A 22,430-nucleotide genomic window follows, 5' to 3' on the forward strand; every position below is an offset into this window, starting at 1 on the left:
TTGTGTGTGTGTGCGCGCGTGCGCTATTTTCATCTCTTTGAATATTTAGCAGTGAAGATTAAACTGTTTTTGACTAGGGATGCACTGATTAGGAAATTCTGTACCAAATATCTATCTGGTCGATTGTCAATGCCAACACAAGAGCCCAAAACAATACAAAGCTTTCTGGGCAGATATGCAGATTCTGATTGGCTGGAATATTTCTATGCCCTCTTATTTATGCACATTTTCAGCATTGATCCCTAAAATGTGGTCATCACGTGTGACAAAGGTATGTAGAGAGGCAGGATATTTTTCTGGAATCAACTTTATTGTCAAAAATAACAGTGCACTAAAAAAAATGCAAACATTTTCATATCCGTGCACATTTGACAACATGTATTCAGATACAGATACATCCTTTATAGGCTAATATCGACCAGCCGATATATCTGTCTGGACCTGCGCGATTGTAGGCACACAACAGATAAACATCAGCTACTACTATTGGTGATTGACATGTTATTTGCGAATCGGCCACAGCGGGTCACAAGGTGAACACAAGGTGATGCAGATGTTTGGCCAGTATATCGTGCCTTATTTCTAACTCTTTTTCTCATCCTCACTGTTAGACCACCAAACTGACCACCAGTGGAGGAAACGCACAGACCAGTCAGGTAAACACATGAATGCTTCCTGCTGTTTACTGATGTCACATAAGATTTCAATCACAAACTGTGTATTTAAATTATTATAACTCTTAACCTCTTGTTGAACGCTAGCAATAAAAAAAAAGGTGTTACTGTTCTTGCACTGACTGACGACTTCACTGTCTGTGTCCTAGTGCACAAAGTCCCAGCGAAGAGGAAGAAAGCCTCAATGATGGACAGCGTCACCACACTGGTGTCTGCGACAGTCGCCCAGCTCAGAGAGATGGACGCCGCCATGCAGGCGCAGGAGGACGCCCGGCTACAGAAGCTGATGGACCACGAGAAGGAGATGCAGAACAATCTAATGAACCAGCTGGTTGCCATGCATGAACGGCTCACCGAAAAACCACGAGAGACCACATTGAACTCGTGGACACATACTCTCTAGGTTACCCTCACCTTCACCATCGTCAGGTCTGTGACTGACACTTCCTGTGTGAGTGATGACGATGTGCCGCAGGGTTAGTGAGGTGGGGGGAGCATTTCAGACTGTCTCTTCCACCAGCTGACGAGTGCCTAAGCCCACATTCATTTAGTTTTTATCATACTCTTTTAAAAAAAAATGTAAGGAAAGAAAAGTCACTGAATACTTCTCGGCTTTAACCTCGACTTCTGCTCACACAGGTCTCCGTTACACACACGCCCTGGTTAACCCTTGAACAACACCAATGTCAACTGGCAAAATAAAGGCATGATGACAAAACACTAAAAGAAACATATGAACACCGCACCATGACAGCCAACTGTAGCACAATTTTAACACTTATGGAATTATTTGGTGAAATGTAAATTTATTATTTTTTTTTCCCATGCAAAATAAAAACCAGATTGGCACTCACAGCGCACATTTCAACCAAGGACCAATCAATTGAGTCTAATCTGATATTAAACTCGAGAGCCCTATATTTGAAACCATCCATAAGTGCTTAACCAAAATTTAAGCTCATAACGCCTTATCTCACATGTTAAGGAAATTGAGCTAGATCCAAGATGCATTCCTTCAGCCAAACGTTACTGTGGGGTTCTGTTCTGGGCCGAGACCTACCCTCAATCCAAGTTTCATGTGAATCTGTTCGGTTGTTTTGGTGTCATTCTGCTGACAAACAAACGAGCAGACAAATGAACACATCCAACACACAAACCTCCTGGGCAATACACATTTTCAAAACAGAAGTCATAAAGCATTTATGACTATAAACTCTAAATTGGGTCTCTGGACTGTGAATTGGTGAATATTTACAATAATATTCTTGTAGAGCAAGTGACTGAACAATCAAATGCATCATTGACGAGTGCTGAACTAAACTGATAACATTGTCAACGATCCATGACTAATTTACTTGAAGATTTACTGTGGACAGGTTTAAAAATTGAAAGTCAAATCAAATATTAGATTGCGAAAATCATGACACCCCTGTTTCCCTTTTACATATACATATATGACTCAATGTGCTCAAGAAAATCTCTGTATGTGTGAATCAGAGCATCAGATCTGAGTCATATTGGCAAAACATTTTGAATTTATTGTGTGGACATGGCCTTCAGTTAACATGGCAGAAGACGTACGAGTCCCAAAGTCATGTGTGGACGGATGCACTTCTTCTTCTACCACCTGAACATGTTGGTGTGAACATGAAACAAACTCCTCTGCAAAAGTAAAACCCATCACACCGACAGCTGCTGCCTCCTGTTGGAGGAAAGTACTGACTAAGTAATACCGCTCAGCAGGAGAGGAAACCAAAGTAACCTATATACACCTCTGTAACACTTCAGTAGAAAAAAAAACTGCTCTTCAGTGGGTTGTCTGTGTGTAGTACAGGTCATAAATGCGGTATGTGATGCACATCCTAAGAATAATACGCGCAGCAAAATTCAGAGGGTTTCAGAAATATTCATTCAGCCAATCAGTCTGACTTTATTTGGATAGCACTTCTCATTCACAAGGCAATCAATAAACAAAAGACGTTCATAAATAAACAGACCAAATACAGATAGTCATAGATGGAAGAAATGCCATTTAAAAAAAAAAAACTTTAAAATACAAATCAGCTCAGCAGCAGACATGCAGCCACCGCAGAGAAACTTTAAACTTGGTGTATGGTGTGCTCTCTTGCTGGTACTAGTCAGCAGAAACATCCATTTAGAAATACTAAACACAGCAAAACACATGTCGGTAAACTAAAATGATACATTTATATGATCTTTAAAAAATCATTTTCCCACGCTGTTCCAGGAGTCATTCTTGGCTGACACGAAATTCCCGGTTGCGTTCACGGTCGTCAGCAATCCGGGAGAAAACGTGTCATTGAGGAAAAACACCTTCTGCATCACACTTCACCCGGTACGCTCGGTTATATCCTGTACATGTTCACAGCAGAGCATTAAACACACAGGCTATACTGGTGTTGGTTTCACTTTCCATGTTGGTTTTTGAGAAACAAAACTGAGTCCACCTTTTGAGCAGTTAGACTTTGCCCGTATGAATCAGAATTGAGACTTTGGTGTTATACCCTGGCTCTGTCAGCTGAGATGTTAAGTTTTATTGTAGATACTTTTATACTGTTATATACTGTTACAAGTGTGTTACTGTTTTACATTTATTGTTTGTCCTTTTTTTTTTTTTCATTGATGGAACAATAAAGTTTTCAATTTCAAATGGAGGCCGATCACAAAATGTAAAAGTGAGGATGTGATAAAGTGTTGGTGTCTTCTTCCTGGCGAGGCGCTCGGCGTCGGTCTGATCAGGATGTGCTGTGCATTGTGGGATGGAAACGGACCCCATAACCAGCTGGAGCTCAGAATCACAGCTGCATTATGGGTTCCGTTACAATCCCACCCACAAAGACAAGCTTCTGGTCCGCACTCGGGTCTGGTCGGGTTAATACTGCTGAAAGAAAAGACACGGTCGTTAACAGGCAGCAGGTAAATTGCCTCTGTAGGACTGATCGACCGAAATGATCAAGTTTAATATGAAAGAAGCAGTTTTGGTGACATTATATTGCAGCCATCATTGATAAGTGGTCAATTTATAGTTGATTAAACTTTGATTTATTGGTTATTTCACTGCTAACAAACTGAAATTCATAAACCGTTATAAGCATTGTAAAGGTTGATAAGCGTAATTTGCAACTTTACAATAAACAATTGAGTAGTAAATGCTTCCAGAAGCTCACAGTGTAATTACTTTTAACCAAAGCTTAATGAGCTATAAGTTTACCATATTATGATTATTATAAATGAATCAGTTCTGTTAGTCACAGCTTTTCAAAGTAATAAAAACAAGCAGAGTGCGTTAAGAAGTGTGATGAAGAATGGAACGGTCGGTTAACGTCTCATTAAATCACAATACGTTTGGTTGACAGGTAGTCCGTCAGTTAAGATCTTTTAACGTTTTATTTTGAAACCTAACACTCCCTAATGTTAACACTTTGTAATTTGGGTAGACTGAGCCTTTAAACCCAGTTTTCTGCAGCAGTCTTAAACATCTTACATTTGTTCTGGGCTCACCAAAAACCATAGTTGAGATGTGTACAAATGCCACCTTCCTCCTTTCAGTGCAGCTTAACCATCCGTTACAATAATCAGGCGACCTGCAGATGAACGTTGTTTCCGATGTGGGACTCAGAAAGTTCAGTGACATAATTACCGCAGTAAAAACACCTCGACTTCCTCTGGCTCACTTTGTTCTGTCCTCTCTGGTTTTTCAGTGCTGATACGACCTCATCTCAAACAGCCCGTTATGATTCACAAAGTTTGAAGACTGAGGCGCTGTAAGATGTGTTCTGACATTTGAACTGAAAGGAAAATCAAAATCTTTGAGTTATGAATATAAATGTAATGTGAATATAGTGCTAGGCTAATCTGTGCACTGGAAAGAAAATGTCAGATGAGTGGAACACTGGATGTTGAAGTTTTGTTGCTGTTTTAAATTGAGCCAAGTTTTTTGATTAATCAAAAACTAAACCTTTCACTTTTATTCCTTGTCTCAACAGGATTACAGTATAGTAGGATTTTGGTGTAACCTAAAACAAGACAAAAACAACCCATCCGATCAACATCTCAAAGTGTAAATCGTTTTTTATTTTATCATTGTTATAATGATTTTTGATTTTGGGATTCTGCAGCGCAATTTAGACACTGCAGCTCACAGTTTCTGTATTTATGTAAACCATAAGTACATTCACCTAAATTCTGCAACTAATAAAAACTTAGAATAGGACAGGTTTTAAGGATCAATACCCCTTAAAAGTCAAACACTGGTATCATTATCAGCCTGTTCTACACTAACATGCCTAGAACTTACCGCTCCTTTTTGCTATACAAGTGTGTGTATATATGTGTGTGTGTGTGTATATATGTGTGTGTATATATATATATATATATATATATATATATATATATATATATATATATATATATATATATATATATATATATATATATATATATATATATATATATATATATATATAAAAGAAATCAAGGAAACGTAAAACAAATAAGAAAACAATAACATTTTGAGAAAGCCTTAAAAGAAGATTTAGAAAGATTACCCCAACTGAAAAACATCCACTTTTCTGCAAGTCCATACTGCAGCAGGGAATGCGCACCTATCACTTACAGTATCACTCTACGTCTTGAAAAACCTGTTGGTTATCAACTGAAAGGAAAGCCAAGCGAGCCAGACGAGGCACGAGAGGTCAGCTCGACAAGGAAGAGCTGATAGAGCGATAAAGGGAAGGAGCGAGTTTTAGAGAAAAAAATTAAGGAAGAGATTTGCGCGGCAGGACTCTCCCTGTAGAGTTTAAAATATCTTTTTTACACCCTGACTTAAGGCTGCATCCATTACTCATGTCCTGAAAAGCTTCAGAAACCTGAAAAAAAAATGGGAACTAGACCCTGAAAGAAAAGAGGCAGTTGGTGAAATAGATATAACAGAGGCTTGCTTTCACTTTGTCATCTGTACTTCAAGTTTAATAAGAAAGCCCGGAAGACAAAAAAAATTGGAAACAAACACATTCAAGATGAGCTGTCATAGATTTTATGAGAAGAATGTGAGGACAAAAATTAAAAGTAATAAGTCAAAGAAGGAGAGAGGGAGAGAGAGAGAGAGAAAGGTGGAGTGGGGACACAGCAAACAGAGTGACAGCAAAGTGAAAGTAATCCAGGAGCTGCCAGAAACACTTCAAGAATCACAAAGAATGATTCACGGTCATGACACAGTTTGAAAAAAATAGTGTAAAAAGATTCTCACCAACGTCCCAGAGCAGTGTGTGTCCTCCTCTGTGGACCCGTCTGCCAGCAGCTCACAGTCCAAACTTCCTCTTTAAATACTCTAGAGATTCATTTCACTTTCACTTCTCCCGATCTCACAAAACTCCTCCTTTCCTTCCTCTCTCCACTCCCTCATCAGCTCCTCTCCCAGGCTGGACACCAACAAACAGCTGCCGTCCTGCTTTTTCTACCAAACTGTCTTCAGCTTGAGCTCCTTTCTTTGTGAAGGAGAAAAGCAGTTGAGGGTCATGTGAAGTTGGATTTCTCGTCTCTTTCAGTTTATTAATTCAACCCGTACTGATTAGGCACTATTTGAATTCAAGCTTTTCATATATGATGAGGGATTTATGTTTTCATGTTTAAATATCTTAGAGACCCACAAGTGTAAAGAGTAAAATCATTCATGGTGTCGTACGTATGAACAGCTTGACTGAGCTGAAAGTGAGCGGTCTCTTTTCTATGTGTGGCCATTTCACAGTTGGAACATGACTGTCCTCGTTTACATCAAGATTAAAATCAATTTACATTTCATAAAGGATCAATTCACTCTAAAGGTATTTTATACATGTTTATATATTTGGTTTGTTTTGCACTCGTTAAGGTTCTGACATTTAAAAATAGAAACAAATGACAAAACATCCCAGTGTATGAAATATTCAATCCCAAGAAAAAAAAAAATCTTTGTATGAAAACTGCCGGACACTGTTTCTAATAAGAGAGATTTTGTCTACATGTCATTTTTCAGCGCTATGAGCAAAGATGACAGATTCCGTCTCAACGCTGGACATATAAAAAAAGATCTGTGTGTGGCAAGATGGCATCGGAGGTGAGTGTGAAATCATAATAATGATATAGATTATAAAATAATTTGTTATGGGATATTATTCCCTATATCAGAATCAGAAATTCCTTTATTAGTCCCGCAACAGGGGAAACGTGTGTCACAGCAGCTGAAGGACAGTTTAATATTGCAATCAACGATAATAACAGTAAAAAATGAACAATATATGTAAAAAGGTAAGAAGAGCTAGAGCAAACTATACTTTCTCATGAACAGATGTGTAGATGTATAATTATTTTGAAAAACAAAGTTAACAAACATCAGTTCTAAATTTAAAAAGCAGCACATTCAAATCCACAATTAACACCATTAAAAAGAGCAGAATAAAAGATAAAATCTATATACAAATAAAAATGTAAATATTCAATTAATCAAAATAGTAATGATTGAGTTTTTGAGACTTTTTTGGAAATCGCTTGAAAACAATATGTTTTTGATGTGGAATTAAATCTGCCAGGCTTTTTACATTCCTCAAGCAGTGTGTTCCAGCGCTGTGCTGTGTGTTGACTAAAAGCCACTTCTGTGTTTAGATCTCTGGGCACAACTCGTAGAAGCGGGAAACAGAGAATTGAAGTGAAGAAGTTAATAAATAGGAATTAATTATAATATATAGAAAAATAATAAAATATAATGAGGTAGTCTGGTGTACAGTACTGATGAGATTAATGATTGTGATGTAGACAGGTCTTAGTGAATGTCTGATGGACAGGGTGTAAATGATGCACATAAAGATATAGCCTGCACTGTGATGGTGTAACAGCTTTAAGACAGTGTTTCTTAATTAATATATGTATAATTTAATCGTTTTTATTGTTGAAATTAATGTTAAATTCCCTGTTATTTTTAATTGTTAATGTAAAGTGAATGTAAACCACCCCTTATAATTGGCAGCAGTAGTAGTTTTAGTAGTGCTGGTATAGAGATAGTTGTTCCTGACACACTGATCATGGCGGTGACGGCAGTGGGTCCCAGTACGCTTTAATTTGGTGACCTGCATGTGAAAATATATAAAATGGGTTTAATCTAGTTGAAAAGTGAGTTTTTAGACATGTAGATTACAGAACTTTGGTTTCAGCAGCATTTCAATTATACATTTCAATTGTAAGTAAGGACCTGCTTATCATTGAAATATGAATACATTGAAACAGGAGTTGTACGCACACAAGACACTTTAAAGAATTGTAAATGTCTCAGTCTAATCACATGTAAAAACCCTGATCTTTCCGTTGAGCTAATTGATTCTGTAATGTGACTCCCTCCCTGTGTGTTAATTGGAAACATCTGCAGCCACATGATGGATGATGTGAGACAGGTGTGACCAACAGAGTGTGACGACAGGAGTCCCATCGGCCCGTCTGGGTTTCAGGCCTGGAAAGTCCGGTGGATTCTGCCACGGAGTACCTGATCCTCCCTGGAGACCTCCTCCAGCAGGCAGGAGGAAGGCGAGGTCCTGTAAGGTGGAGAGAGAAGGTGGCTGCTTGTCGTCCGATGGAGGAAACCTGGCCATCACTCCCACGCTTTGTCCTTGGAGGTACTTTAGATATTAACAGCTCAGCAGTTATGCAGTGTGTTGGGACTGAGTAGACTGGCAGACAAACGACTACGTCTCTAAAGTAAAAATAAATGGAACATCGTAATGTTTCTGCGAATCATTCCCAACTCATCGCTGAACTACAATCCAAAAGCGTCAGTATTTGATGAGTTGGGACCTTTTTTTAAAAGCAAAATAAATCAAACGCATGCAAGTAAATTCGACTGTTTTCAGTGTAAAACATTTGTCATAGTTAAAGATCAATGTATTGCTAAAAATAAACTGAGGTGTAGTGTAGCAGAGATTGTTTTAGACAGTGCACTGTAGTTTAACGGAACATGTAAAAGTAAAAATGTGTCAACAGTCAAAAAACAATTTAAGACGTGAAAACGTTCACCTTCACATTCAAACATTTTTCTCAGGCACCATGGCCCTAACATGTCTTTTTTTTCTTTTTAGCAGAAAGAAAAAAACATCCAAAATACAAATTTAGGTGTTTAATTTTGTTCAGATTTCTGTTCTGGATGTTTATACAAATTCACTTAATTGGACACATTTAAACTTACAATATTAGAGAAGTTGTAAAACAAAAAATACATAATTAACTGTAACTGAGTAACTGGGATGTTTCATGGGGATAACTATTTAAAACATTTACCCTATTCACCACTTTGTCTAAAAGTGTAGGGAAATTTACAAGACACATCTTTAAATGTGCACTATGTCACTTTTTTAGTGACAATTGTTGTCATAATTCTATATTGTTGAACTCTCGATGGGTTAGGTGCTGTTTTTGTTCTCACTCTACCATAACTCAAAGTAGAGGCTTACAAATACAAATGTTAACATGTAGCTGCTATTCTGTGTATCAGAAGGCCAGTAAAAAAAAGTCACTAAAAAAAGTCACATAATGCACCTTTAAAGGCTGTTTTTCTTTGATTCTGAGACAAAAATCTCCACTTAAGAAGCGATAACATGAACCAACCTTTCTTTTTTCATTTCTTATCTACACAGTCTATCATCCACAGCCTGAATTATAAATCATTTATTCTTAAAAACATGCTGAAATATTGTTTTATGTTTGCTGACAGTATTTACTAATTTGTGGTTTTAAGTAAAAAACTTTGACTGTTTTGGACATGTTTGCAAATTGGAGCAAATGTCTTGTTTAATGTTTTAGAAAACTTAGAAAAATAATTGTCCTAGTGTGAGGAATCAACTGGGGATATTTAATGGTGATATTAATTAAATCTTTTCACCCTATCCAGCTGTACCCTGCGACCTCCGTCAACTGTTACTAACTGGAGAACAGTAATTGTTAAGATTGTATTTATTGGGCTTAAAATGTCAGTTTTTGCAGCCTTTTATGAAATATCTCAACATATGTTGTGATTTACTACCACAATATTTTTTTTTCATGAAACTGGGAAATTATGGGACCTAAAACAATGAAAATGTATCTTTACAGTACCTGTAGTTTGTCTGAAACTGAAGAAGTCAGTGCTGTATCTGTTAGATCTGCTTTCAGGAATAATTCTTAATGTTTAATCAGTGTTGTAGGCTATCCAAAAGACATACTTGAATAAAAGTAAAGCTATTGTGCAAAAATATTCTTTTGGTAAAATTGGAAGTCATCCATAGAAACAGTACTCGAGTAAATGTCTTAAAGTACCTGATATTAAATAGACTGAAGTATCACTTTAATCGTTTAAACAAGTCACTTTCTGGAAAGAAGGTATATTTAAGACACAAGTAAATTATACATGTATTGTATTGCAAATATCTACATATATACTGATCCAATGTTCTTTTTCTACTTACTGTCTCTTTTTAACTGATTACTTAATAAATACATTCATATACAAAAGCACTTTGGTATTAAATTAGTTATTGGATAAATACAGTGGAGTAGATGTATACATTAGTAGAAAAGGATATTACTCAAGCCCAACTACCTTAAATTTCTACTTGAGTAAATGTACTTTGTCATTTTCTATCACTGTCTAATCAATGTCCAAATGATTAACAAACTAAATGTACTGTAGTCACATCTCCTCACAAACTGGAAGTTAAACGATGGGATTTTCTCTTTCAGGTCAACAGAAACTTGTGGTTGTTGAGGTGACTGTTTCTCATAAGGCAAGCTGCAGCATGTCATCTCAGGATATGCTTCCCCCTATGCAGGTAACATGAGAATCCACCAATATTAACTTGCATCAGCTGAGAAATTGTCTCCACATTGTCTTAAGAATCCTGTTAAGTTTTTCTCTGAAACACTGGATCTAGTAGTTTGAGGAAAGATTATCACAAACCTTTACAAACGGATGACAATGGCTCGTGGAAAAACACATAAGCTTTATTCTTGGACAACTTTTTTGCGTTTTAAATGGACACACCAGACTTTTTTTTTTTTTAAATCACGACATGAAAGGCATTGGAGGACTCAATCACACGTGCACTGATTGATAAATGCTCAGTTCCCCTCCGTCACACACACACAAACAGCTATACTTAACACAGATGCATAGATGACACTGGCAGGAAGACTGATGGATCCTTGGAAGAGTACAGTGTGGATGTGTGTGAGCTTATCTTTGAATTTGTATGAGAACTTAGTGGTGCGCATGTCGAGTTTAAATGGAAGAGGGCCTAGCAAGTTCAGTAGTGTGTTTGCATAATGTGTCTGTTGGAAGGATTCTCCATCTGCAGGCTGATTGGCTGGCTTCTTCTCAAAACAGACGCTTCTCATAACTGTGGAAGAAAGGAGAGAGTCAGCGAGGAGAGCATCACACACTGATCCATGAGGTTTCCTGTTAAGACACAATGGACGCGCTAAAGAGGAAGTCTGGTTTGACCGGGGGCGAGACGTGAAACTATTAACTGAACTTTAAAGATGAAATAGGAAACCAAACGGAAAAACAAAGTTGAATCTTGTTTGAGTTGAGAGTGTTACATTCCCCGTGTACCTGTGCAGGCTGTGGACTCCGCCCTCCATCTGAGCAGACGCTGTTCTCTTTTCAAATTTCAGATCTCCAGAGTACATCATGGCTCTGCAGGGAGAGAGGATAGTGTAACGAGTGAGTGGGAAAGCGCCACGTCAGAGGCTGTGTCCCAAATCAACACAAACTGTCATAGTATACTGTTAGAATTTTAAAACATTTATATATTAAATTTCCCATTTTATACTAACCCTTTATAAATAATGGCCACTTGAGTGTACTTTAACCATTTTTCTGACACAAGTTATGAGTCTTTATAATCTTAATAAGTACTGTATTGTCACAGAATTATAACCCTCCACTTTTATTCTGAAGGCTAGATTGAAGTCTTAGTATCAAGATAATATCCCCTCACTTTCTGTGCACATTTCCATAGATAATTTTTTTCTGTTTACCCATAAATGGCTCAGTGAATGCAGACTCACATCAGTATGTGTCTGCCTGAGTTTTACCTGAGCTGTGTTAGACTCTTGGCTCCGATATCCTGACAGGAGTGCTGAATACCGGCCAAAAGGTATGGAACGAACTTGTGGATGGAGCCTTTGTCCTGCACCGCTCCAGAGACACCCTGAGCAACTTTAATCTTATCACACTCACTGTGGGGAGAGAGGTGGGGGGGAAAGAGATTAGTGACATAGAGAGAGTGCACTTTAAATGTCAGTGTGATGCCACCTTGTGGCAAAAGATCTGAATCATAAGTTGAATACATTAAAACACTTTGTCTTTTTGACACTCTTTCCCTTCTGTGTGTGTGTGTGTGTGTGTGTGTGTAAAATAAAAATAAACATTTATATTGACTAAAATGTCTGCCATTGTTCTTTTCTGATGGGATCATCACTTCCTACCACCAACCCATGAGGAAGTTATCGCCAACGCACTTAAAACCACTGAAAACTGAAAAAGGAAGATGTGTTGTCATCTGGGAAAAACTGGCAAACACTTGACTGAAGGCATGCTCACGAGACAAGGTTATACTGTGTAAGGAGGGAACCAGCATACTTCTTTTTCTTCTCCTGCACGGTACGAGTGAGACCCTTGTGTTCAGTCACTTCTGGGGTGCTGTATCCTCACTATAAACCCTGCTCAATCTGAACAATGCAGTCTGTTTTCTGTGTTTCTGTACCTGAAGTATCTGGTCTGGGAGCCCAGGTTTTTGTCCATGGCATCCAGGGAACCCATGCCACGGTACTTCTTCAGCCGGATGCCATCAGAGAAGAAATATTCACCAGGGGCTTCACTGGTGGCAGCCAGCAGAGAGCCCATCATCACTGGAAAAAATAAGAGTAGGTAATGAGTGGAAGTTAAGCAAAAGGCTGGAAACTAATCTTATAACATACGGATTGTGTAGTCAAACCTGAAATAAATTTCATTTCAGTTTTAAACGCAATTCAATACAATGGAGGGGGATTTCAATTAGCTTGTGGCTCTCCATACCTGTGGACGCTCCCAGTGCCAGGGCTTTGGCAATGTGGCCGACAGTCTGTATGCCGCCATCAGCGATGACCGGCACGCCGAAACGCCTGGCGTACTCTGATACTTTATAGACAGCTGTGGCCTGGGGTCTGCCGCACGCCAGCACTGACAGGAGGTAGAGAAGAGACAGAAGAAGATTAAATGATGTGAGAAAATGAGCACAGTCGTAGTCAGCCTTCATGTTTCTATTCTCATGACTGCTAGCTATAAAATCTTGTACCAATCCTTCACCTAAAAGAGTAATCGTCCCAAGTTTGCAGGATGCTCACGACAAAGATTTGCATAGTCGTGGATTAAAATATTGGTGTTTTTTATTTTTACCAGCCAATTATTCCATATCATCATTAAATGTTTTCAGGAACGTGGTACTCCGATACTTGCACTCCTCTTTTCTGTCTTCGAGTGTTGGCCAAGTATGAATTTAACATAAATATTAATGGCCTTTGGATCCAGGAAACATCAGCTGGCTCATAATTGGATTAACTGACATCAAAAATGTCCCAACTGTGTTCAGTCTTGATGGGCATGCATGGTGGAAAGTCCCTGTCATTCAAGTGATGTTTAAAAAAAAACATCACACACAGTGAACGAGCCAACAGGGTGGAAACATGACTCTTATCATGTTTGTTTAAGAAAACAGAATAGGGAAGTTAAACTTGTCACATCAGCAGATTATTACAACACTGCACTGAGACTCCACAACAGACTCGTATAACACAAGTTGTCTGTTCAGCTGAACTCTGCTAATCAATTGATTTCTAATCACATCTCTACGGTTATTACTAATCTTTTCACATCATCAAGTTCAGGACAATGACGGTTGTTTATACTAGGTGCAGAAAAAGAGAAACATTCCAGTTCCTTTTTACACTACTAGTTGTTCTGCTTCTTGGGGACTGTGGGATGCACGGTACTTACCAATCTAACCCTAATTATCCTGCTATGTACTGATGGCCATGATCTAGGACGGGACATGTAAAGGGGCTCTATGTATGATTTATTTTAAAAGAATCCTATGATTTCAGTCCGTCAGCACAGATTAACACTCAATTTTGGGGGCATATTTGTTACAGCGTAACCAAGCAAACTCATGTTGTAGGTAAACATCAGTCAGCAATATGAAGCCAGTGCTGAAATGGTGGACCAATATCAGTGAAGTCTACTGTACAGATTATTAAAGAATGAGACTACATTGAATGACAATTTGCTAAATAAAAACATCCAGCCATAAATAGAGTCAAAGACTGGTCAGATTTCATAAAAATCTTTAGGATTGTAAAAGTGATATTGAACAACAGCAGTTGAAGGGCAACTTGAGTGTAATCTCGGCTTCATAATTATATTTAGAAAATCTGCTGTTGCATGGGTCTCGTGTATGAAAACGTAATGAAAAAAACAAAACACCAAACTGGAGGGAACAGAAACACTTCATCCTCAGCTGCTCAAACTACACACAGCAGCTGAGCACTGAAACGTCGTCTCGTATAGCCATGCTACAAATCAAAAGGTTTCTCACGTGTGTGTGCAGCAAACACAGCTGGCAGCACATTTTACGTCAGCTCTGTGCAGGCATGCAACTGCATGTCTGAATGCAGACTGAATGTGATGTGTTGACAGATTAGAATATGGCGCAATAAGCTGAACTAAAGACTACATTTATCAAGGCCGATTCATCCTTGAAGGGCTTGCAGTAAACAGTTGCCAGGTTGCCAATGGCAACTATTGTGAGAAACTGGCAACCAATACTTGGCCTTTGGCTGCAGTCAGTGGAAACCACATTATAACAGAAAGGTGGCACACCCACTAACGGACAATCATGAGGTGATTACAAAGGCTATGTTCAGACCACCACCCCAAATACATTTTTGGGCAAATCCACATTTATTTTAGTTTGGGTAGAAAAACCCACATCAAATGTGATTTTTTGCAAATCGGACCTGGGCCGCTCCTATCAGATTTGACAGTGTGTTTTGTGTTACTCGCCGTGGGACACTTAACGGCAACATCAAATCCAGAGAGACAAAGTGCATCCATGAGGCTATGTGCAGCTGAGCAGAATCCTTAGTGCTACTTGCTGAGCAGTATGCAAGACAACATGGAGAGCAAAAGTCTGTAGACAGTCACGCTGAAATGAAACTGTCTGCAGATATGTTGGTGATGTCTGGATCCAAAAATATCACTTGATCACTTGCAAATAGTAATGTGAACACTCAAGTCTGATTTGAGAGAGAAGTCAGATTTGTCAAAGACACCCAGAGTCTGAAACTCTGCAGCTCTGTGGGTCTTTGTAGTTTAAAGACATGTTTACAATGAGAACACACTGCAGCTAGTCATATTAAAGTATCTTCAGTGCAGTCCTCCCAGTTTGATAACAAGCCTTCAGAATATTCTTCTTACAAGTTACAAGTTACCCTACCTTAATAGAGATGATTTATTATGATTCTATAAAGGCCTGAAACAAAGTCACTGGCTGAAATGTAGCATGGTCTTAACCAGCTCACCAGGTTTCCCACCTCTGCTGAACAGAGACACCCCGTGGCTGCAAGCTATATTACGTCTGCTCCTACACTGTGTGTTAGAAATGGATGAATGCTGTGATTGGCTGACACGATGGTAGTGATGGTGGAAATGATTGACAGATTAGTGAGGACACAGGAACAAGCAAAACCCCAAAACCCCTCAAACCAAACTGAAAACCTACAACCACTAACTCTGCTATGTCTACTGATGCAAAGCAGTTAACCAATCGATGCAGCAGGCTGTGAAGTTGGGGAGGGGGGGCGGTCACACTGTGATAGTGGAGCCAATGGGAGCCCAGCACAAGCCAAAGTTGGCGGGGGGAACTTACTGGAGTATCCCGTAACAGTGGTTGGGGTTTTGGGGCTGTGGAGCTTTATTGCTGGTGGTATACTGAGGGGAGCTGGACGTGGACACGTGGACACGCACACACACACACACACACACACACACACACCCCATACAAACACCGGGATGGGAGGTAGGACAGAGGATTTAACAAAGGGAAAGGAAGAGAAAGTATAGGAGGAGGCAGACAACGAGATGAAGATGACAAACAAAAATGAAAAAAAAACGGTAAGCAACACAAAATTAACAAAAACAAATATTTGTGATGATTCAAAAGGGAATCTTGGACAAGATGAAGAGACAAGTCGGAGACAACAAGAAACACTAAGACAAACAATATCTATTGTATACCTCTGAACTGTGTCAAATAAATCACGATTTAGATTTACAGGCCAAACTGGTTTTCACACCAAAACAAGTTAAGGGAACTTAAACCTGGGAACTGACTCACAAAAACCGTAACTGCACAATCTAATCAATTACAGTTTGTCTTTCCAAGTTGTCACAGCAGATCAGGCTTCCGGGATCAGAAATGTCAACACACACACACAGACACACAGACACAGCACCCGGAGCAAGTCATAGACGCAAAACTATACAAGAGAATTAATAAATGACTGACATGCTCGTCTTTCCATCAGAGCCTCCAGAGGAGTCCACACCACAGAATACAACAATAAATTGTTGAACCATATGATTATTGTGTTGCCATTATTGAGCTGATATCATGTAGTTTGGTCCATACCTGAGGATCAGTCAAGCAACCCAGACAAGTAGCTTTCAACTGCCGAACCAAAGTCAAAAAGACAAACTGTACATCACTTCAATAAGAGTTTCCTTTTCCGCTTTGACTGACAGATTCAATAACCACATCATGGGTGTGAGCAATGCAGGTGGTGTTTGTTGAGTTTGCCAGTCTGTCGCCCACCTTCCTGTGTGATGCAGATGGAGCCGCTGCCCATCCCCACTCTCAGAGCGTCCACTCCTGCATCGATGAGGTTCTTAGCCTGAGCTGCAGTCACCACTACAGCAGACAGAGGGAGACAGAGAGGTTGTTAGAGATGCACACATTGCAGGAATGTAGTCATTATCCTGATGACAAACTTATCTGTCCTTCATCTTTTTTACTAATGATATGAGTTTGATTAATCATTAGCTGGTCAGTCTGTGCATACATACATGGAAACATGGAGTACCTAAATAAAAGGTAAAGATAAGTTACCGTTGCCTCCGATGACCTGTAGGTTTGGATACTTTTCTTTTATATATTTGATCATGTTGATCTGGAAGATTGAGTTGCCCTGAGACGAGTCCTGGAGGTACACAAGCGACACATAACATAGCTATTTACAAAACATCTTTCATTTGGATCTGTACACATCACAGCTGGTAGACAACATCAATATCCTCTCTAATTAACAGAATTAGCGGAGGAAAACTTAAGTGTCCAAATTTTGCCTTGTTGATTTTGATATCCAGTCTGTTGTGTACCAGAGCACCACAATAAATGTTCAGCTACTACTACTACTACTACTACTACTACTACTACTACTACTACTACACTAAATGGAGCCAGCTAACCCATTACAAATCTGTGGAAGAGCCCACTGTCAGTCTGTTCTCCACCAGCAGCTCCATTACTGATTCCTTAGTAATAAAGGTGGCCTGGTCTTCGATGATAAACAACAGTCTCTACCTCTAAAACCTGTGCTAAAACTCTCCTTACCAGTACAACCACATCCACTCCGCTCTGCGCCAGCAGGTCCAACCGGTATTTGTCGTCATTGTGAGTTCCGATGGCAGCGCCACACAGCAGCTGTTTGCGAGAGTCTTTGGAGGCCAGAGGGAAGTCTCTGTTCTTCTTCAGGTCTGTGCGGGCAATGATGGACACCAGGGAGCCCTCCTCATTCACTATGGGCAGTTTACCTGCAGGAGGACAGGAGAAAGGTTAAACATACATTTGCACCTACATTATAGGTTTTATATCATATTTCTTTGACTGACATTATTATCAAAATAAAATGTTTTAATCATACGAGTCATGAATAATTCTTTAGAAAATAAAGTGTACTTCGTCCTCACCTTTCTTACTCCTCTGGAGGATTTCATTGGCTTCTTTAAGTGTCACTCCAGCAGGGGCAACCACAAGATCCTCTAGCTTTGTCATCACCTGTCAAAATAATGACACAGAACATAAATAAAGCATGAATAAAGCATTAAGATAACAGTACTTTTAGTTGCCTCTGTCTTATGTCTCAAGTCCACCCACCTCACTCAGTGGCAGGTCGTGGTCCTCCTCCTTCAGGAAGTCGATGTCTCTAGAAGAAATGATGCCCACCAGCTTGCTGCCCATTTTGCCGTCGTCTGTGATGGGGATTCCGCAGAAGCCGTAGCGAGCCTTGGCCTGGAACACGTCCCGTACCCGCTCGTTGGGGCTCATCACCACAGGGTCCGTGATGAAGCCTTGCTCAGTAACGCTAGGGGAGGGAGGGAGGGAGGGAAGGAGGTGAGGAAAATAAGGAGGGGCAGGAGAAGGACCAGTGGCGTATCGAAAGGAATATCACGGGACAAAAAAAGGAGTAACAGAAGGGAAAAGGGTTTATGGGATTCAGTAAGCGACGGTTTGATAAAGAATATGAAAGCAAATTGGAAATGTTCAAATTTGCTGTCCATGGCTCAACTGAGAAACTTCACATACAATTGTTAAAATTATTTTGTTGTTTGTATTTATGTTATTTATTCAACTAGAATTCTTATTGTCTGTATTATTTATCATAATTTTGTTGTTATGGGCAGGGAGAGGATTGCTGGAGGGCGGGTAGATAATGGGGGCTATAATTGTCTAAGGAAGAAAAATGCACATCGGTAAGTATGTATCATCATAAGTGCAAATCTTGTGCAAAACTGATGTTTTATTTATAAAGCCCAAAATCTGAAATCACATTGTCTCAGTGGACTTGACAATCTGTACAGTGTATGACATCCTCAGCCCTCAGATCCTTTTATTTGAGTGAGGTATTGAATAAAGAAAAAAATAAGGGAATATGCAAGTGTTTTATTGCCTACAGTCTAGAGGAGAGGGGCAAGGGATGCAAGGAAAAAACATGCTTCTATATCTTTCAAAGTGACATCAGCAAATAAAAATTGAGAAAAACAAAGCCAAAGAGAAGCTAATGAGAGATGAAAGGGAAAAAAAACATTTTCAAAATGAAGGAAAAAGGAAAACTTAATCACATGAAAGACTCCAGATACTGAAGAATGAAGGGTACAAAAATAAATAAATAACAGAGATATGGAAGTAGAGATGAAGGAATGTAAAGAGAAACTAACACCATCATCACTACCTTGACTTTGCGAACTTCATTGGCCTGGAACTCTGGAGTGCAGTTGTGGTGGATGAAGCCGATACCGCCTGTTAGCTGGAGGAGACAATACATCAGTGTGTGAGTGATGTTATGGCGTGATAATATAATAGACAGCGGGAAAACACTGCAGGAAGTAATAAGGGAAACCGTGTGTTTATGTGTCTTACTTACTGCCATAGCGATGGCCATGTTGGCCTCTGTAACGGTGTCCATGGGAGAGGAGACGAAGGGAGTTTTCATGGTGATCTGTTTGGTGAGCGCTGAGGTCAGGTCCTGGACAGGAAGATATATCAAAGCAGCTTTCAGCAAAAGTTATACAGATGTGCTTTGAAATGAAAACACCAGGTTCAACTATAATTTCTGGGAAGCCATTATTTACTGCTCTGGCATTATGAGCCTAATTCAGGGGAACATTTGTGATGGGAGGAACACATCTGATAATCCCGACTCTCCCCCCGGACATCATCCCAGATTAGTTTAATACCACAACAGCAGTGTTAATCAGATTTTTAATCTTGGTAAATATTTGTCCCTCATCACGACCTACCACTTGCTCCGATGTAAAGTCGATGTAGCCTGGCAGAATCAGGAAGTCGCTGAATGAAAGAAAAGAAAAAATTAAATTAGGATGGCAACAATTTTAATTCATAATCTGGAACCTCACATTCCACAATTGAGAGTTTAAATTTTCAAATCAACACAAGATTGTTAACAACTGCACAGTTTGGAGAGCTAACACTATTTACAGGGCAATGAGTAAACATGTACCTAATAAAACATGTGCGTACTTCACATGTGTGTTACAGTAAAGACAGTAAGCTCTTTGGCTGAATATTTTCCAGTTCAGAGATAGAAAAAGGAAGAAATTCCAGGAAAATTGTAACTTAAACTACTCCGAGCGGGCATACCAGCACCAACATTTCTTTCTCGGGAAGCTTCAAAAGGTGTCACATTACAGTGCGAGTGCATGTGTGAAATGTTTTTGCAGAGAACTTCTTGAATGCCATGCCTGTCCATCCATGTGTCATTAGTTGAGTGAGGCCAAAACAGGTTGTGCTACCATGTGAGATGAGTGACTGTCAGCCATTACAATGTCTTAATACACTGTAAAGAGTGTTTAAACCCATCTGTTAAAACAAGCTGAAGCAGACAATTCTACAGAAAGATGGTTGATTAATTAGTCTCATTCCCGGGTTCATTACGCTTTAGGTTGGCCATCTCATTATTTACCAATAACCTTATTGTGTCATATTGTCCAATCCTTACTGATGTCATGATACAATCAAAGATATGATCCAATAATATTTTACAAGGCAAGGTGTCAACATTGAGTCAGTACATGTCCTTACTATCTGTGCTTTGTTGTATAAAGGACTAGCAGGCAGATGATCTAAATATAGCCAGGGTTCGCACAGTCCCCAATAACAACACAAACCATGTAAGCCAGGACCTAAATTTGAGGCCAGCGTATGTACACAAGGAATGTGTACTCGATTTCATTTCCAAGAAGCTGTCCTTCAGACTATAGACCCACACTCACTGTTTGTTACTTCACCTTCTGGCAATGTGTCATTTAAAAGACGATAACCAATTAAGAGAGTAAATATCAAATTGGTCACTGATGGTTAAAGTACAACCATGTCTGTCTGTGCTGCTGCCAAATGTGATCACCCAGTTAATATAAACACAGGCGTATCAGCTGTATGAACTTTGACACTAAACAGAGGACTGACCAGGGAACTTCTACTCCTGTCCTCTTATATTATTAAGCTGCAAGATCTTAGCAGAAAGGTTTCATCTTATAAATTACATACTAGTATTCATTATATTTAATTAAGACACCACTTTGGGCTCTTGTAGCTTCTACTGGAAATGTGTGCTGCTGGACACTTCACTGACTTACATTAAGTTGAGTTTACATGGTGGGTGTTGTTCAACCTGTGCGGCCAGTGTTGTCTAATGTCTTCTGTAAAACTATAGGAGCTTGCTAAAGTTTGGACAAATAACCTTGGTTATGTCACAATGAGGCATGATGTTGGGTGCACTGTGGGAAATGTGGGATCCAGTGTGTTGGAGCTTGACCTTCTCTAGGGACTAGTTATCCATTTTAAAGTACAACAGCTAAAAGTCTGTTTGAACAGATTATGGATCGATCCAGTCAGTAAACAGGCTTAACCGAAACATGGACCCAGGCTCAGCTGCCAGTTTGCTATTGACTTTTAAGAAATGTATCGTCATCCATTCATGTAATATAGATATTTTAGCTGAAGCGACTTTATAACAGAGTATAACGTTAGCTCGGTCTGACTGAGGCACCAACACGAGTTGTTAGCTGACACACTTTTGTAGCTAACTACTAGCGTTCATCTACGAGTTGACATTAGAGCAGTGGAAACGAGGTAAACACAGACGGTTACTGTGAGCACACAAAGCTAAAAGACCAAACTAGTCGTTTGTTGGCGGTGTTGCTGTGTGCGGCCCGGACAGACCGGGTCAGAGGAGTGGGGGTGCTCGCGGTGTCTTTACTTGTACGTGAGCCCGTCTCCTCCGTTGAACAGCTGCTGTCCCGTCAGCCCGTCGTCGGGGGTGTAACTGGTCTGCCCGCTGATCAGGTAGTCCGCCATGACGTCCAAGTACCGCTTATCAGTGCTTCAGTCTTTAATAAGAAATAAACCTAACAGCGTGCGGACAGCGTACACAAACACGCACAGGCCCGGGAACAGAGACCGAGAACTTTCTCCTTCAGCCCGGAGCGTCGCTTTCCCTCTGGGTCAGTAACCGTCGTCCTGCTCCGCGAGCAGCCGGGAACACTCCCGTTGTCTGACTGTGTTAGCGACAGAAACCGACCAGAAAGTGTCGGTATGAACACTTTTTGGTTTTATCCTTTCTCGGGCCTTTCTACCAGTCGGAGCTGCGCTTTCATGTTCTTCTTACAACGGCACCCTTCGACACGTGCATAACTCCCGTGTGACAGCGTTTCCGACTCTGACGTCACGTCCGGCCAACCCGCCCCCTTATTTTTAATTGTATTATTTCATTAATGTTATTTAAAGAAAACAGCTTTTTTTATGATACACATGTAATATCATGTTGACAATTTTAAAAGCACACAAATAAAATGTTTAAAAAATCTTCTCGGTACAATACTCAGATTTAATCTTTAACTCAATCAAACAGGGGGTAGCATATCAAAGTAACTGCTAACCACTGCCAACTGTAGCTACTGTTAGCTGGTCAGCTCAGTTAGCTGTGCAGCTAGCGGTCCTTCTGACTGGGAACTCAAAAGCCCCGGAGAATAGTTCGTAGCTAGTAAGCGTGCTACACATGCTTTGCAACACATAAGCGTCCTAATATCCAAACAGCAATTCATTTACATTCTTTTGATTATTTTGT

At 39.7% G+C, this 22,430-nt stretch overlaps 1 protein-coding gene and 1 long non-coding RNA gene across 3 annotated transcripts; one reads left to right on the forward strand and one right to left on the reverse strand.

The window, feature by feature from the left end:
• Positions 1-1,079: 1,079 nt before the first annotated feature.
• Positions 1,080-10,633, forward strand: LOC115584650 (uncharacterized). Of its 2 annotated transcripts, XR_003984585.1 has the most exons (4): positions 1,080-1,103; positions 6,709-6,789; positions 8,092-8,335; positions 10,431-10,633. It is a non-coding gene; the product is annotated as an uncharacterized LOC115584650 (long non-coding RNA). The 2 variants fall into 2 exon arrangements; XR_003984584.1 differs by lacking the exon at positions 10,431-10,633 and having other exon boundaries at positions 8,092-8,554.
• A 37-nt stretch (positions 10,634-10,670) lies between these two features.
• Positions 10,671-22,026, reverse strand: LOC115584649 (inosine-5'-monophosphate dehydrogenase 2-like). The gene is made up of 14 exons (XM_030422202.1): positions 21,564-22,026; positions 19,585-19,633; positions 19,209-19,310; positions 19,003-19,091; positions 17,942-18,149; positions 17,755-17,842; positions 17,399-17,598; positions 16,895-16,985; positions 16,601-16,696; positions 12,769-12,912; positions 12,458-12,602; positions 11,787-11,930; positions 11,302-11,385; positions 10,671-11,086 (listed from the first exon to the last, which is right to left on the reverse strand). The coding sequence occupies exons 1-14, from the start codon at positions 21,659-21,661 to the stop codon at positions 11,065-11,067; spliced, it is 1,560 nt and encodes a 519-aa protein (XP_030278062.1). The 5' UTR covers positions 21,662-22,026; the 3' UTR covers positions 10,671-11,064.
• Between the last annotated feature and the right edge of the window lie 404 nt (positions 22,027-22,430).

Source organism: Sparus aurata, chromosome 7 (assembly GCF_900880675.1).
Source record: "Sparus aurata chromosome 7, fSpaAur1.1, whole genome shotgun sequence".
NCBI classification, from domain to species: domain Eukaryota; kingdom Metazoa; phylum Chordata; class Actinopteri; order Spariformes; family Sparidae; genus Sparus; species Sparus aurata.

Excerpts from the sequence above, each read along its gene's own strand:
- LOC115584649 (XM_030422202.1), bottom strand. The coding sequence starts at position 21,661 with ATGGCGGACTACCTGATCAGCGGGCAGACCAGTTACACCCCCGACGAC. Across the intron at positions 16,697-16,894 it reads ACAGGTCATCGGAGGCAACG|TGGTGACTGCAGCTCAGGCT; the intron begins GTAACTTATCTT and ends TGTCTGCTGTAG. Across the intron at positions 11,931-12,457 it reads TCCCAGACCAGATACTTCAG|TGAGTGTGATAAGATTAAAG; the intron begins GTACAGAAACAC and ends CTCTCCCCACAG.